This window comes from Daphnia carinata, chromosome 3 (assembly GCF_022539665.2).
Source record: "Daphnia carinata strain CSIRO-1 chromosome 3, CSIRO_AGI_Dcar_HiC_V3, whole genome shotgun sequence".
Taxonomy (NCBI): Eukaryota; Metazoa; Arthropoda; class Branchiopoda; order Diplostraca; family Daphniidae; genus Daphnia; species Daphnia carinata.
The window spans coordinates 7241578-7256682 of NC_081333.1; the positions used below are offsets into that span (position 1 = coordinate 7241578).

The following is a 15105-nucleotide window of genomic DNA, read 5'->3' on the forward strand; positions in this document are numbered from 1 at the left end:
AGCAGATGAGGGGGGGTTCGTAGTTGGGCTAGGAGGACGAAGGTATAATAACCGTTTATCTCTTGGCTCTCTCTCTACGTCTTTCGTTTGACTGTTACGCTCTTTCCTATACATACACCGAAAGCCACGTTTTGAAATATTCGAAATTGTATTCGATCCGTTTTGTTTTGTTTTTTTTCAGGCAGAAATTGAGAGAGAGAGAGAGAGAGAGAGATATCTTTCTTTCTTTAAAGATCTTGGACACATTCTTGAGTATGAACTCGACAGGTGAGATAATAGACTCCACGGGCGGTTTATCGGACAGATTGATTGGGATACGATCGCATGATGGAAAACAGTTTTGAATGCATTCTTTCTCCACTCTGTCTGCCTGGCCTTTTAAACAAAAAAAAAATTATATTTTATTTATTCAGCTTCGTTGGCTTTCGTGAGCCTTGTCGGGACAAATACGTCGGCCAGGGAAGAAAAAAAATTGCGGCCGAAGGGCGGCGGCTGTTTTAAAGCCTACCTTCTTTTTCACGGCGCTGTTGACTTGTATATTCCTAAATCAAATATTAAATACTAAACGCTCTTCGTTCTAAGATGTCGGTCGCCATCAGGAGGGGCCGAGAACGAACGAACGTAAAGGAATGAGCTCGCCTTGTGTTTGAACAGCTGAAGTGAGAAATAGAAAGTGAGTTCCGTAAAAAAGGAAAAAAAAAAAACGTTTTACGATCTATTTTTTCTATTTCACGTTGGGGGAAAATTTTGAAAAAAGAAAGAAAGCGTGGACGGAGGAAACCAAGTCTGCGTTTGCTATGATAGTGCGTAATGTAAATTTCCTGGACGAAAATAACGCGGGCAAAAAAATAAAAAAATACGTTCACGGTTTTCATAGACTTTGGGATATCAAATCGAAAAACGAGGTAGTCAAATTGGCGCCGACCACGTGTTGAGTTGAAAAAGAATTGAAAAAAGAACTGGGCTGCAACGCCCTCCAGTAGACGACAACTGACTAGCCAGAAAAACTCAAATAAAATTTTTGAAACAAAACACGAAATTTATTTATTCTCGAAATCTGACGGGTCAGAAGGAGCGGAAAACGTCCCCGACCTAATTGACTTTGGCTTTAAATGCACTCAAAATCTATTCTGTGTTTCGTTTGGTGTGTCCATTTGAGTTGTAGCTAACAATTTGGCATTGCCCTATTTGGTCGTGAATTTTTTTTTGCCGACAAGAGTTATGCATTTCCTATTCATTAAACAGAGTGCCTTGATGGCAGTCATCTTGGGCTCGCACAAATGGCGGGCCGCTATTCCAATTCAAATGAAAGAGAAGAAAAAACAGAAAATTAAGCGAAAAACTAATAAATAAATTGCTCAAATGTGAGACTATAGGAAAGAAGTGCTTAGTAACAAAGGTACAGGAAAGCTGACAAGTCCACAATGTCATGTCCTTTTCGATCGTTGGTCAGCGCAAAAAGGGTCCACATATTTTACCTGACACACTAAATAGGATTTGCCTAATCACATAGCCAAAGGTATTAGACATATTTCCTTATCAATCAATACACGCGGACCGGACGAGAGAAAAAGGTCGTCCAGTTCCGTGTAATTTCGTCCCTTCTAGCGACGAACTTATGTAAAAAAAAAATCGCCCGTCGTGATAAACGACTAAACAAATTCTCTTGAAAGTAATAGTGTAGTTATAAACTTGTTCCAACGCAACAGCTGGACTAAAAGAAAAAAACAGTTCGAGGAAAAGGTGAGACAAAAAACAAAAATGGAGGGTCGGCAAACGATTTCGGTGACAAGTCAATAATTGTGTGTGGAGCTGAGCTGCCGCATTTCAAACCTATCTTAGCCGCTGTGTTGCTTGTTTGAACGTTTGAGGAGGGGGGGGGGGTGTTTTTATGATTATTTTTTTACTAGGCCGACTTATCTTATTCTCTCTTCCTATTTGGGCCTCTTTCTCTCACATTTTGTGGCTGTCTGTTTGTTGTTTGGCTGCTGCTGCTACGACGTTTGAACGATAACGGTTTGGGCATCATCTGGACTTATCGTGACAAACGCCTTGCGTTCAGTTTGCTCCCCTCGGTCGTAAGTCCTCGTCCTCCTTTCCGTAATGGGATTTAAATTGATTTATGGGACGTTGTCGAACGATACGAGAACAGGTGCCTGTTTTCGGCCACCACTTTGGTTTCCTTTCGGCAATATGAGTTTTAAAAATTACCTCCGACTTTGTCTGCCATCTAACGATGAATTTCGATAACTAAAAGTGCTGCCATCTATAGTGGAGCGCGGCTGTTAAACGCCATCTAGCGATGCTAGAAAACACTGAGTGCATTGAAAGCCGAGAGGTGCGGTACCTATCTTCCGACGAATCAACGCTTAAAATAGAGCTGATGTCATGGAAATTTGAAAGTAAGCAACAAGGTGCCCCCCCTCACCTCTGGAAAAATCCCACACGAGAGCGATGCACCGTATGAACCAACGGTCACGATTACCGAAAGTAACCATTGTACACAACTGTCAACGTCCAGAACACACAGTTGGTCAATATTAGAAAAGCCACCACCATCCCATAAATCCCGACAGATTATTTGTTAACTTACCATTGGGTTTACCAGTAGTGATTTTAATCCGACGTCCAATTAAAGTCCAAAAATCTCGCAACGATAGACCGCGTTTTGGACTTCGTGATTCGCATTTTTTGAAAGAATGTTTACACGACAAATCACACAAAAAAAATCTGTTTTCTTTCTCTTTGACCAGGTGAGTTCACACATGCACCGATGCATTTTCCATCATTTTTTTTGTTGTTGTTGATGTCTACTACGTTTGTTTTTTTTCGGCGTAAATAAAACCAGATCCGCGCACTCGTGAAGCCTCGACTATGAATGAATGGTACAGTCCATTCACGGAAGACGTTAAAAAAAAAGAGAAGGGGCGCCCCACACACCGGCACACCTTAGTTGTTGTAGTTGTATACCCTTCTCTCGGCATAGCAAATGTTAAAGCTTTTTTCCTCTCTTTCTCCCGTGAGTTTCTCGTGAGGCCACCGCATTCACGTTGCGTACATTTTAACAATGGCCTGTGGTGCGGGGGCACTCCTTCGCACAACTTGCTAATTTTAATAATGATGCCCTTGTAGACCACACTATCGTTACGTTCACTGGAGGCCACACTACACGCAAAACTTGACTCAACGTTAACGATAATGATACTAAACAGCAAAGTTCTTTGGGGTGACTTGATTCTTACACCTTTTTTTTTCGAATACGTTCGTCATCATTCGGACCCAATCGTGTTGGTTGGCAGGGCGGAGAAGTGGGGTACGAACCCGGATGAGAGAGGAGGAGGGGAATGGTTCAACAAAGAGAAAACGCGTGCGTTTGTGGGGTTTTTCGTTTATTACTGAAATGATATGAAAAGACGGGTTAGGTCATCGACGAGCAAGGGGCAATACACACGCACGATCCCTCCCTTTTTGTTTGTTGTATATGGATATGTGTATGAGATAAGGTGAACGAGAGAAAAAACAAATTCAAAATTCAAATCATCGTTTACAATTGCGATCCGTTTTTTTTTTTGTTCTGGATGCGATTGCCACTTGTCATCACGTCTAGATCAAGCGAAGGGTAAATACATAGGCACCGTCTATTTATATTAATGTATTTTTGAATAGTGTTTCAACGATGATGTCTGCATGTATCGTACTGTCAGACGGAGCAACGTTGAAAACTAATATTGATTGAGCCGGTGCAATTTTGATTGATACACTATCACCTGTGGTCTTGTCTCGTCTTGATGTCGCCAGTATATAAAGCTCTCGTGTGCGCTACACTGGCTTCGATTAAAGAAAACTCGTTTGGGTCCTTCCTCCTTCTCGTGGCTTTTGATTTCGAATTCTTTTACTTTTTTGCATTTTTTGCGTTTTGTTTATTAACGGCTAATATACTGACCGAGCTATAAAATAGGCTTTTGTAATCAGTCGATGATGTCATCCCCACTCGTCCAGATCCGGTTCACACACGCAACTGGGATTTACAACTCAAATAATATGATGACCTTTCTCTCCCATTATCTTTTTTTTTATATAAAGCTCTTTTGTAAAGTGTCATCATCGTCCCACACAATTCTCCATTTTTTTTCGTGACGTCTCCTCGTTGTTACTCGCCGATCGATTGACGGATGGCAAAAGATCGAATTACACTTTACATCCGCACCAATAAATCCTAGATTGCTTCTCGTCAAGTCTATAACCGCGTTGCCTACAAGGACTTGACATTTTTTTTTCTCTCGTCTAATAGATCCTCGGTACTGATATATACCCCTCCCCTCTACGTTATTTTTTTTTTTAAGTCTACTTAAATCCCATCGACCCCTCTTTTGCGGCAAAGTAGTACACACGCGCTGGTACACACACCCACCATTTTAATCCCAACAATAGAGAAAAGATAGTAGACAGTACAAACGTAGGCATGTCACGTGACCAGCCAAATCGAACGTCGTTCTCTTGTTTGCCCACTTTCCCACCTTACGAGACAACCAAACAGTAGAGAGTAAGGAAAAAAAAAAAATGTAATACGTGGAATCCCCTCAACCAGTTGAGTAAACTTCACTGATGTTGGCTGGCATAACATTCAAGATGACTTTATTGACTGAGAGATGTAAAAAGAAGGGAAAAAGAAAACTAGGAAAAAGGATGTTTTTCAATATGTACACACACAAGTTTTTCACATTTGTTTAGTTGTTGTTACTAATAATTTTAAGGGGGAAAAAATAAGAAGTTTGAAAATGACATTTTTTTTTTTACATGGGAGCAGACAAACAAAATGAACCCATTCACATAACACGAGGACAGTTAAAAGATACCTTTGTTGATTTATCTTTAAAAAAAAAATTCTTTGTTTTGTAATGACAAAGGAGGGGATTATAAGTCGATTAGAAGATTTTTTCGTCCGAATCAGCTCACTTTTTGTAGAAACAGCGAGTTGATGGTTTTAGGTTTTTGTTTGTTATGAGGGTGGTAGTACATACACAGCAATTCAATCACTCCACCCTCAATTCACACACATGCGACATTCTGTTTACCTTTGATTAATTACACAATACATAACACATCTCCCCACCAAAAAAAAAAAAGAACTATGAAAACGATTAGGATAAACGGTCGCTACATCAGATTTATAAGACTTTTCAGAAAAAAAATAGGGAAACAATTTTTTTTTTGTTATTTTGTTTACAAAAAAGAGGGGGGAAGGGGACAAAAAGAATATTGCATCAATACTTAGTATACGAATCTTTCTTCATCTCCCTTCACATTCGGGAAATCAGAAAGTGAATACACGAGGAACCTAAGCCCGGCCCTTTGAAGAAAATGAAAAACTTGTTATACAATTTCAAAAATGAAAGGAAGATATGGTTACTTTAGGTGCTTAAAAAAATGAATTTTTTTTTAAAAAGACAACTGTTAGCTCTTTTTTCCCATTAAAGAGCGGACAAACAAAGAAAACGAAAGTCGACATTGATAACAGAGATCGTCATGGTATTACAGATCACGCTCACACGGCTGACAAGTAAAAATAACGAATAAAAAACCCATTTCATCCTTAAAATTTAGCGTTTCTCTTTAGTAGTTCGAAAAAATAAAAAATTACGATCCTGCAAGAAATTCCCTTTCACACAGTGTCAATTCGATACCATCGACGTGGCTTCTTTGGCACAAAATATATTTTTTAAATTCAAAAATCCGTCAATATTTGCTTTCATCTTCGTTCCAAATTTTTCTTTTTTTGATGTGGCTGCCAATGACGTGTGTTGACTTGGTATTAATCAGGTCAAAAATAAAATCCTAAAAAAACATACCATCGTTAAATCAATAACCTTGCAAATATTTTTCTTGCGTATTTTTGGAACTTACCACCACCACTTTCGGGCCAGCCTTGCGAATTGCCAGAATCGCCTGGAACAGAGACGCCCAACTGCGACGTGTACGAGTTGAAGGGCGTCATTGCAACAGATGAAACAGAGCCATTCTGTTGCAGGCCCAGCTGATTCAAACCGTTGCTGCGAGGCATACCATAAAGCGCCTCAGCCAAATCAGCTGCTCGTTTCAAAATTATTTCCTAATCAAGAAATAATATTTAAAGTTTATTTTGAAAAATAAAACAAAAAAAAGCCTTTTCACAAGACCTTGGGCAACTTTTCCGGATCTCCTGGATGTCTGGGAACCAACTTTCCAAGACGTTGGAATCCATAGTCGATTGTTGGCTCAGTCAGCGCTACACATAAAAAACCATTTTAAAATTTTCATAATTAAAAACCATTAAAATATAAACGAAAACTTACAAACATAGACGAATCTGCCCGGTGCTCCCTTGCAGAACTGCTTAGATTTGTACGAAAGGGTCACCTCGACTACACCCGGAATGTGTCTTGGTGGAGTCTGAACGCGGATGGCATGCGACGTCACCAACTAAATTCAACATTTACATTATTTTTAGATATAAACGGCAACATAAATGTGTCGCTAATTTACCTCACTCCAGACCAGCATCGTGCCAAAGACAACCTGCAGGCCATCAAAGAAGTTGTCACCCACGATAATGACCGTAGCGCCACCCGAAGTCCATCCCTCGCTTGGGCTTATCGCCTTGATGCAAGGGGTGGCCGGCAATGAGGGATACACACCTGTTCCACAATCAAAACATAGCCATTAGACAAAACTGCGCAAATTTGAAACCAAAGGACAAATTCAAGATGAAACTCTATCTACCATCAGTCGGCTCCAAACGCTTAGCGCGACGTCCGTGCTTGGAATTGTTGTGAACAAACATATTATCCGAAACGGCCAACAAAGGGCCATCAACGCTGACCTGCGAAGCCACGACAACCTATTACATAAAAAAAAAAAAGAAAAATATAAATACCAAAGCTCAGATTTCAATGTCAATTTTTCACACACACAAAAAAGTTGTGTGCGGAAGTGTTGAAGCTTTCAACGTGTCAGAGAGAACGAAAAGTAAAAAGAGTTACAACTTCTTATTCTACTAATGTCTGACATCACTTATTTACGGGCGAAGAGGAGGGAAGTTGGTGTCAACTGCGTAACACGAAACTAAACTTTTTTCTTTCCCCTCTACAGAGCAGAAACAAATGACGCAAGGAAAAGTGCGTGGGGTGTTCCAGGTCATTATCTCCCATGTTTTTTTTTTTTTCAACGAAAATCACATCCGCACAAATGATGTAGAACTCTGTACCTGAAAGCGACGCATGTCTCTGGGGTTTCCTGCATTCTTCAAACAGTTCTGATTGCATTTCAGGAAAAACTTGAGGAAAAACCTGTTAAAAAAAGAATAGAATCGTTAACGATCGAGTTACATCATCAGGCAAGTCATTCAAACGCTAAACTCAATCATGGGGCGTTCGTTAAGTAAACCATTGAATACGTTTTCTTGTCCTATATATACACGTAACATTGGACGAATATGTTCTATATCGTCATAGTAAACAAATGCAAAAAAAAATTGACACAATCGATTGACGAGATGGGAGTGGTCGATTTCCAATCATTACACATGTCCCCCCCCCCCACTATCAACCTCCCATTTTTTTTTAATACAACCATGTCGCATAGCAGATGTCCAGTTTTTCGAGTATCCACAAACACATCGTTGACACGCAATTCAAAACATTTCGCTATTAAACTCTACAAACATCCTAAAGAAAAACTTTAACACATCGAAAACGAAATGTTCAAGAGAGGACATATGGTTTTTTGGCCATACTCTTTTTTCTTCGTGCACACAGTAGAAAGAGAGCAACGTCGGGACAGATATATCACTGGCAATCGCGCCCCCCTTCTAACTTCCCTTCTGTTGGAAAATTATTCCGTCACAGATCGGCTAACTATTGTGTTACACGCGTGCCCTGTACAAGCAAAAACGGGGCCAGTGATGGCTCTTCTTTTGTATACTATTGCTACACTGTGCCATATGTGGTAACGACCTCAACCCTCCCCTCTATTTTTCCACTCCCCATTTCGATTCCTTCCCCGTCATATATTTTCCAACAGGTTCTTGTATCTTTTCTTTTTGCTCCCTTTCAACAACCATAATGCACTGCGCGCTGCACTGCTCCATCCCTCTGGAAAATAAGACATTATCAAGCACCAGCCCCCTCACCCTCTGTCCAATCTTCTTAAATTATATTCAGATCAACTTTTACGAGCCGAAAAAAAAGGGCAGCGACACAGCTAGTGGGTAGCAATCAGATTAGGTGAAACAAGAGAAGCCACGTTCCGACTATATAACGCTACTCTGAACCGACGACATATGGAAAAAGGGCTACTCCCTTTTTATATATCACAGGGCCCATTTTCAGGCCATCACGTGACGCACGCAGTTGCACCAGCTTCCCCATTCTTCAACACTAATCAGCCCCGATGTGGAAAGCAAAATATATTTCCACCAATGTTCTTTTTCCGAATAAAGAAATTGGTATGTTTCTATCGTCCGCTAGAGGGCATTGATCCATTGGCCGCTAAGAACGAGTTTCTTTGCTATTACGATCATCGATAAAAGACGGGGGAAAAATGGTTGGATGTAACTTGATTAGCTTCTAGTAGTAGTCTGCAACTTCTACCCTCCTAGAAAAGCCACTAAATGGGGAAGAACATTTAATTCAATCATGCGCCTCTCGACGCATCATCACAACACGCAAAAAGCCCCACTGAGAGGGAAACCCACAAGCTGTGTAAAAAGGGCGAGTAATGTTATTGCACCCCCTTCCGGCCGCGCACACACACAAAATGTATCACAAAAACAACAGCTGAAGACGCTAGACTGTCTCTAATTAACAGTCATGACCGCAAAAACCGCCGCCCCTTCTACAGCGTCAATCACCTCGATAGACAAACATTTTAATTCAAAACGACTTTTCTTTCTCCCCTCATTTTTAAGGCAAGTTAGCACTTTTCTTCAAACCCCCTTAAAAAAAAAAAAAAAAAAGGGTTGCTGGTTGCCTAATGTGTCAGCACCCGACGGACTGTTGCCCGGCAGGAAGTATTTGAGAAATGTATAAAAAGAAGTTCCGGCCCACGACGAAAGGTTTAGCCTCATTTATGTGCAATTTTTTCTAGCCTAAAATAGGTTTCCAATTTTCGATAGTAAAAAGGCCTAAACTTTGCTTTACTAAGAGAAAATCCCGATTCTATTACCCAATTGGGGTCGGTATCCATTTCAGAAAAGAAATTAAACTTTACTGCAAAAGTAATCTCGAGAGAGCCACTAAAAATCTATAAACTTTTCTTTTTGATGGACTACATGACAAATTGATTTCCTGCCTTGATTCGATTAACCGTTTTCCAAGTTGAGACAATTCAATTTCGTATCAATAAAAGATTTGAGCACTTACCTATCAATGATGACCGGATCCGACGGCGTTTCATTGCGATTGCCACAACTCTTTTTGTCACAGCAACGACTACATTAAAATACAATCCATTCAAATTTTAAATACTTAAACAAAAATGTATCACTAAAGTCCATACCTGCACATAACTTCGTGAGTGAGCAGCACTCGACACATTTCCGGATTTTTATCCTGTCCCTCGTAGACAATGGCCTAAAAAAGGGAATAGAAAATGCAAAACTATGAACTCCCATTGCGTAGAAGCATCCATTACATTAGAACCCCAAGTGCCTAAGAGATAACCCTATCATTTTTGGTCCCTCTACCCTTGTCTTTTCTCCCTCGACTTGATTAGCATAAGCTCTTAGACGTGCGCTCTCCCCCCAAACGTTTATCTTGCGCGTGCCCTTAATGGCTGTAATCTTCTAGTGCAAATACATACGAACGCCAGTGAACATTTAACATCCAAAGAATTATATAACGAGGACAGTATATTTAAATAACGTTACCTGTTTGGAAACAGAGTCGATCAACCGGACGTAAATATCTTGTTCCTGTCGATAACCTATAATCCGAGAGACAGAGAATTAAATCACGTTCCTACGTTAAGACATCATTGAATGCTTAACCAAGCGTGCAATTTTTCGGCGTGTGCTTATGATTCAATTGTTTTCCACTTACCGCCGGCGTAGAGAAGCTGAAGTCGGTAATGAATGCCATTATTGGTCTTCTGGCCATCGGGTTCCTATAATTGCATTGCATTGAAATTCAGATCACGGTAAAGATGGAACTTAAAAAAAAAAAAAATAATAACAACAAACCTGATCTTTTTCGATGAACCCGACGAATGCTGATCGTTCAATCTCGACCGGTTGTCCCGAACGATCGTAGAGGGCGATGACAAAGTGGAAGAAATTCGATTTACGCAAGTTGCTAGGCGGCTGCTTCTCGAAATGGGCTCGACCTACTCCCAATCTATTTCAAGAGAAAAAAAGGGAAAAATTCAATTGTCATAAAGTCCTAGCAACAACCTTGACATGTGTCGGGGGTGTGGGTGAGAGAAAATTTCGACGAAAAGGTCCAGGGTCACTAAATCTGCACAACAAGGTCATTTTTGGGGAAAAACGTTTGCTAACAATTCTTGCCCCATTTTGTTCTTGGAAAAAGGGTTTTGATCCAAGAACAGCATGGTTTAGTTTCACCGAAATGTTTTCCCTAACCCATACCCCCTCACAGGCCCAAATAATTGCCTGCAGAAAAACACATTTCGGGGAAAACAAATGATAAACGAGGTGGCGCTATCTTGAAACCAGCATGACTATTGCACAATCTCATGAAAAAAAAAACAAATAATTTTGAAAAAATGTAATTGAAAATAAAACTTACGAGCTTTGGTCGACCATAGCGGCAGGCATCCAACCTCGAGCGTGAGCGTGAAGGGGAAGCCCCATGTTGGCTGCCGTGAAATCAACTTTGCGATCAATCGGCTGCTGCATGTTGATGTCGTGGACGTTGGCGGGAAGCAGCGGCATATAACAATCAAACAAAATGGCTCTCACGCCACCAACTTGTTACGGAATAAAAATCAAACTGATTTGCACACTGAAATCACTAATCGCACCAAAAATTTTAATAAAATAGCCGTCCTTTCTAAATTTCTTTTTTTTTTCAATTAAAAAAAAAAGAATATCGAAGAGAGGTGAGTGACTGACGATGATGCAAGTCTTACGATAAAAAAAGAAACTAAAGTAAGAGAGACTCTGTGGAGAGATGACCAGGACGTCGACTTGACCGAAGCGAGTGCTGGAGCGAGACTCTCGAGAGACTGGGAGATTTTTCCCTTTTGGCGCGCGTCTCTTCGATCACAGAGAGAGGATGGTATGGGGGTGGTTGTGTGTATACACCCACTAGCGAGGGCTGCGAAGGGGATGGGGTCATAGGTCAGTATCTAGTTTTTATCCCCCCCCCCTTCCACCTCCTTACGTATATGCTACAGAGATCCCATAAAAAGTGGGGGTGGTCTCGAGCGGGTTACCAGTGTTGGCTTTTCCCCAATGGCGTGTGTGTGTTGGCTCCGCCCTCTCGAGGGGGGATTTCGGCCAATCCGAATCCCAAGGGCCAATGAACGCGAGAACTCTCGCCGGGGGGGCGAGGACTTGTGTGTGTGCTGGTTATACATGGAGCCACTCCATCTCCTTGTATGGTACACACACATTTTTGCGCGCCCTCAACAACGTGAATGTATCACATTGTATATTGAACAGCCAAGAAGTTGGAAACTCCATAACACAACTCTTGATTGTTTTTTTTGTTCCCCTCCAAAAAATCAATGGCCACTTGGTTCATTTTTTGGAAATACGAAAAAACACTTTCGATTTTTCTAATCAAGAAAAGAAGCCCTGTTCAAATGAATTTCAACGTGGTCGAAACAATTGGAAAAATGGATCATTTGGCAATGACGCCATGATGGGAGGCCATCTTTTCGGCACAAGTGAACTCAAGAAGGCCATTGTTCGAGTGTTGCAGGTGTCGGAAACATTTCGCTTCGGTTAATTTTGCAATCGTCAAAAGAAAAAAATGTCATGGCCAAAATGTTTTCTTCTCCCCCTATTGTTTTTGTTATTTCGTTGGAAATTCCCCCCTAATTCCAAGTCTAAGAAAAAAAAAACGCCATTTTGTATTTTCTTACCCCTCCCTTCACTTGGGATGACCCTAGAGACACGCAATTTTCGCACAGCCTTGGAGAAATTACTTGTGAAGGTTATTTTTCTTTTCTAACTAGAAGGCCTAAAAAAAAAACGAATGGGGGAGGCTAAGAATAGAAAACAAAGTCGGCCATTTTGTGTGTTGTGAAGAAAAAAAAAACGACCTTGGATTGACACAACGAAAATGCAATCGAATTTGATATTTCCGTACAGCTATTGGTTTAAAGGTTATTATCGTATCGAAAAGAGGATCGTGTCCGAATGAGTTTCCAGCACACGCAAGAGAAAGCAATCTTCTCTTGTCTAGATCAAAATATCCTTTTGCTATTTGTTTTTATTTCATCATCTTCAATGATGAGAGGGAGAGCGTGATGGAATTAAAAATCCCCCTACAACAGGGACGTGAATCGCGTGTACGTGAGGCCAATCAAGTTTTGAACCAAAAAAAAGCCGGCGGTGTTCCAAAACTTTGTAGAACATTTTTCTTATCTGATGGTATGCAAATTTTTCTGAAACAAAGAGAACTTTTAGCATTGCGGAACTCATTTGCATGAGGGTCGCCGCCCATGACCAATTAATTTAATATCCCCCCTCTTTTTGCTCAAATATGAAAACAAAAGTTGTCCAGTTGATGGACAGTTGTATACAGACTGATAACAGCTAACGGATTACACACACACAGCTCGGGCTAATCTCCCAACTTAACTCTTAACGTTAAAAACCGAGTTCCATTATCGTTTTCTCTTTATATTACAGTTGGATATGTTTTTGTTACTCTACTGTAATACTCTTTCTTTTTTTTTTCCCGAGTGCGTGTTATTTGGCTGCTGGTCTCCCTTCTGACAGCTTCGGGACCCCCTGCAACAAAGTTCCTCCCAAGAGACTTGGCTCCTCCCCATTTCCCGACTCGCATCTCTTCAACGGCATTATACAGACAGCTAAAGGAAATGTTTGGGGAGTTTTACTAGTTTTTACTTCTAGCTTCCCTCTCTATATCTGTGTGTGTGTGTGTGTGTAGGTTTAAATATAAGTTGCGTTTCTCTCCCCTTCCCTGTTCAAAAAAAAAAAATGTGTGTTTACGTTGAACTCATCTCTCAGTTTCAACCGGCAATCAACTTGCCATCGGCACTTCGTCTGTTGTTTTTCGGAATTTTTTCCAAATGCGGGATTTTCAAAAATAAAAAAATTTGAAATTGATTTCAACGTTAAAGTCCTATAGTGGCAGCTAATATATCAGAGAGAGAGAAACACGAAGTAGCCTCTTCTTTTTTAAAGGGGGGCGTCTCCAGGGTGTCGTCGTCGATCACTATAGTCTCAGGGTCTCTTGATATCCATCTAATCCGCACTCGAAAAAAAGGTCCACGACTCTATATATCTAGAGTATATATATATATGTCGCCCTGCTGTATGTTAGTTCGAGAGTATCGTTTTTGACACAACCAGAAATGCCCATTGATGTACGGTGATATCGGAACTACTTAATTTCATTCAGAAGACATTATTATTATTATTTTTTTTTTGTCTAGGACTAAAAAAGACATATATATCCATTCTTCAATGATGTCATCCATCATCCAAAGTCCCAAGGAAGTTCCGTATGCCATTATTTTTTGGCCCGGAAATCATTTATTTACGTGCTCACGACGTATCAATGCATTCGAAATAATAGAATCAAAGCAGACGAACCTTAAAATCAAACCCTCTTTTTCTTTTCCTTGCTAAATTTTAAGCATAACATTTCATTCATTAATAAGCGCATTTTAAGATGATTTTTTAGGAACTCAATATATTTATATTGTGCGCGAAACATAAACAATACGTTGCAGCGATGCGTTGCGCAAACTCGGCGTTCTCCCGTTGCACGGCTCCAATTTGAAGAGTTATATACAGCGGTCGCTCTTTCTTTCTTTTTTTCACGAAAGAAAGAAAGAGGGGAGTGTGTGCACAGTCGGGACTCGGGCTGCTACTATGGTCTCTAGAGATTTAGACCAATCAAAGAGCAGCAAATAACCTGCCTCTAGCTTTTGCCTCCTGCACGGCCTTTTTTCTTTATTTCTTTTTTTTTCTTCTTCTTCTTCAAGAGAGAGAGCTCCTTTATTCTTTGGGCTGCCTTTTATATTACTTTGTGTGTATACTTGTATATACTTTTATATTTTAAAAAATGGGGACGAATTAAAATAGAAATATGGATGTTCCAAAATGAAATATATAAAAAAGGGAGATTATTAATGCGAACCTAATTTGAAAAAATAGAAAAGAAAAAGATTTTAAATGGCAATTAAATTGATTTCGTAAACGAAAGATTTCCCTTCCCCACCCAATTGCGTAATTATAATAAAACACGATAAATACGCATTTAAAATTTAAAAAAAAAACGAAACCCACTAAAGCTGTGGGGGTAGACACACACAAAACTTTGCAAACTATTGAAAGGACTTTATTGACATGGAGCTGCTGGTTGGCGATAGCAAACACACACATGTCGTGCGTGCGTATAGGAACGCACCACTCCCGTCTTTTTTTTTTGGCTGCACACTGCTGTTCGCCGCCGCCCTTGGTTGCCATGGTTACACCTGCCGCATTTTCAGGGTATAGACTACCGCAGATCGTTAAACCCCCTCTCTCTTGCTGCTTCTTTTTGTATGTGTGGAGGTCTTATATATCCGTACCTCTCTTTTCTCATTGATTTCTTTCGTCGCCCCGACTCACGCACATCCTTTTCTTAGACGTTGCCAGCAAAAAGTTCCCATCACGCGGCCTAAACGTTGCATTGAATTCCACAAACTAAATGAACGAATCCTTTTTATTTTCTAATCGTAATATACTTTTGAATAAGCGAATAAAATAAAAGGACAATATTTACCAATCGAGCAAAGTACTTGTATATAAAAAAAAAAACACACAACAAAAGAGCAACTAGAGAAAGTCTTTATCCAGTGTGCGCAATGAACCATTGAATCGACTTTCTCTTGTGATGGGGGTAGCAGGTGTAGGCTCAGCCTCCC

At 40.3% G+C, this 15105-nt stretch overlaps 1 protein-coding gene across 1 annotated transcript; it reads right to left on the minus strand.

Moving 5' to 3' along the window:
- Positions 1 to 4686: 4686 nt before the first annotated feature.
- On the minus strand, positions 4687 to 11168 carry LOC130685411 (transcription factor collier-like). Its single transcript, XM_059494545.1, has 13 exons — positions 10782 to 11168; positions 10217 to 10370; positions 10077 to 10140; positions 9905 to 9960; positions 9535 to 9608; positions 9399 to 9467; positions 7244 to 7325; positions 6760 to 6877; positions 6523 to 6674; positions 6333 to 6459; positions 6177 to 6265; positions 5905 to 6109; positions 4687 to 5835 (listed from the first exon to the last, which is right to left on the minus strand). The coding sequence occupies exons 1-13, from the start codon at positions 10925 to 10927 to the stop codon at positions 5822 to 5824; spliced, it is 1350 nt and encodes a 449-aa protein (XP_059350528.1). The 5' UTR covers positions 10928 to 11168; the 3' UTR covers positions 4687 to 5821.
- Positions 11169 to 15105: the final 3937 nt, after the last annotated feature.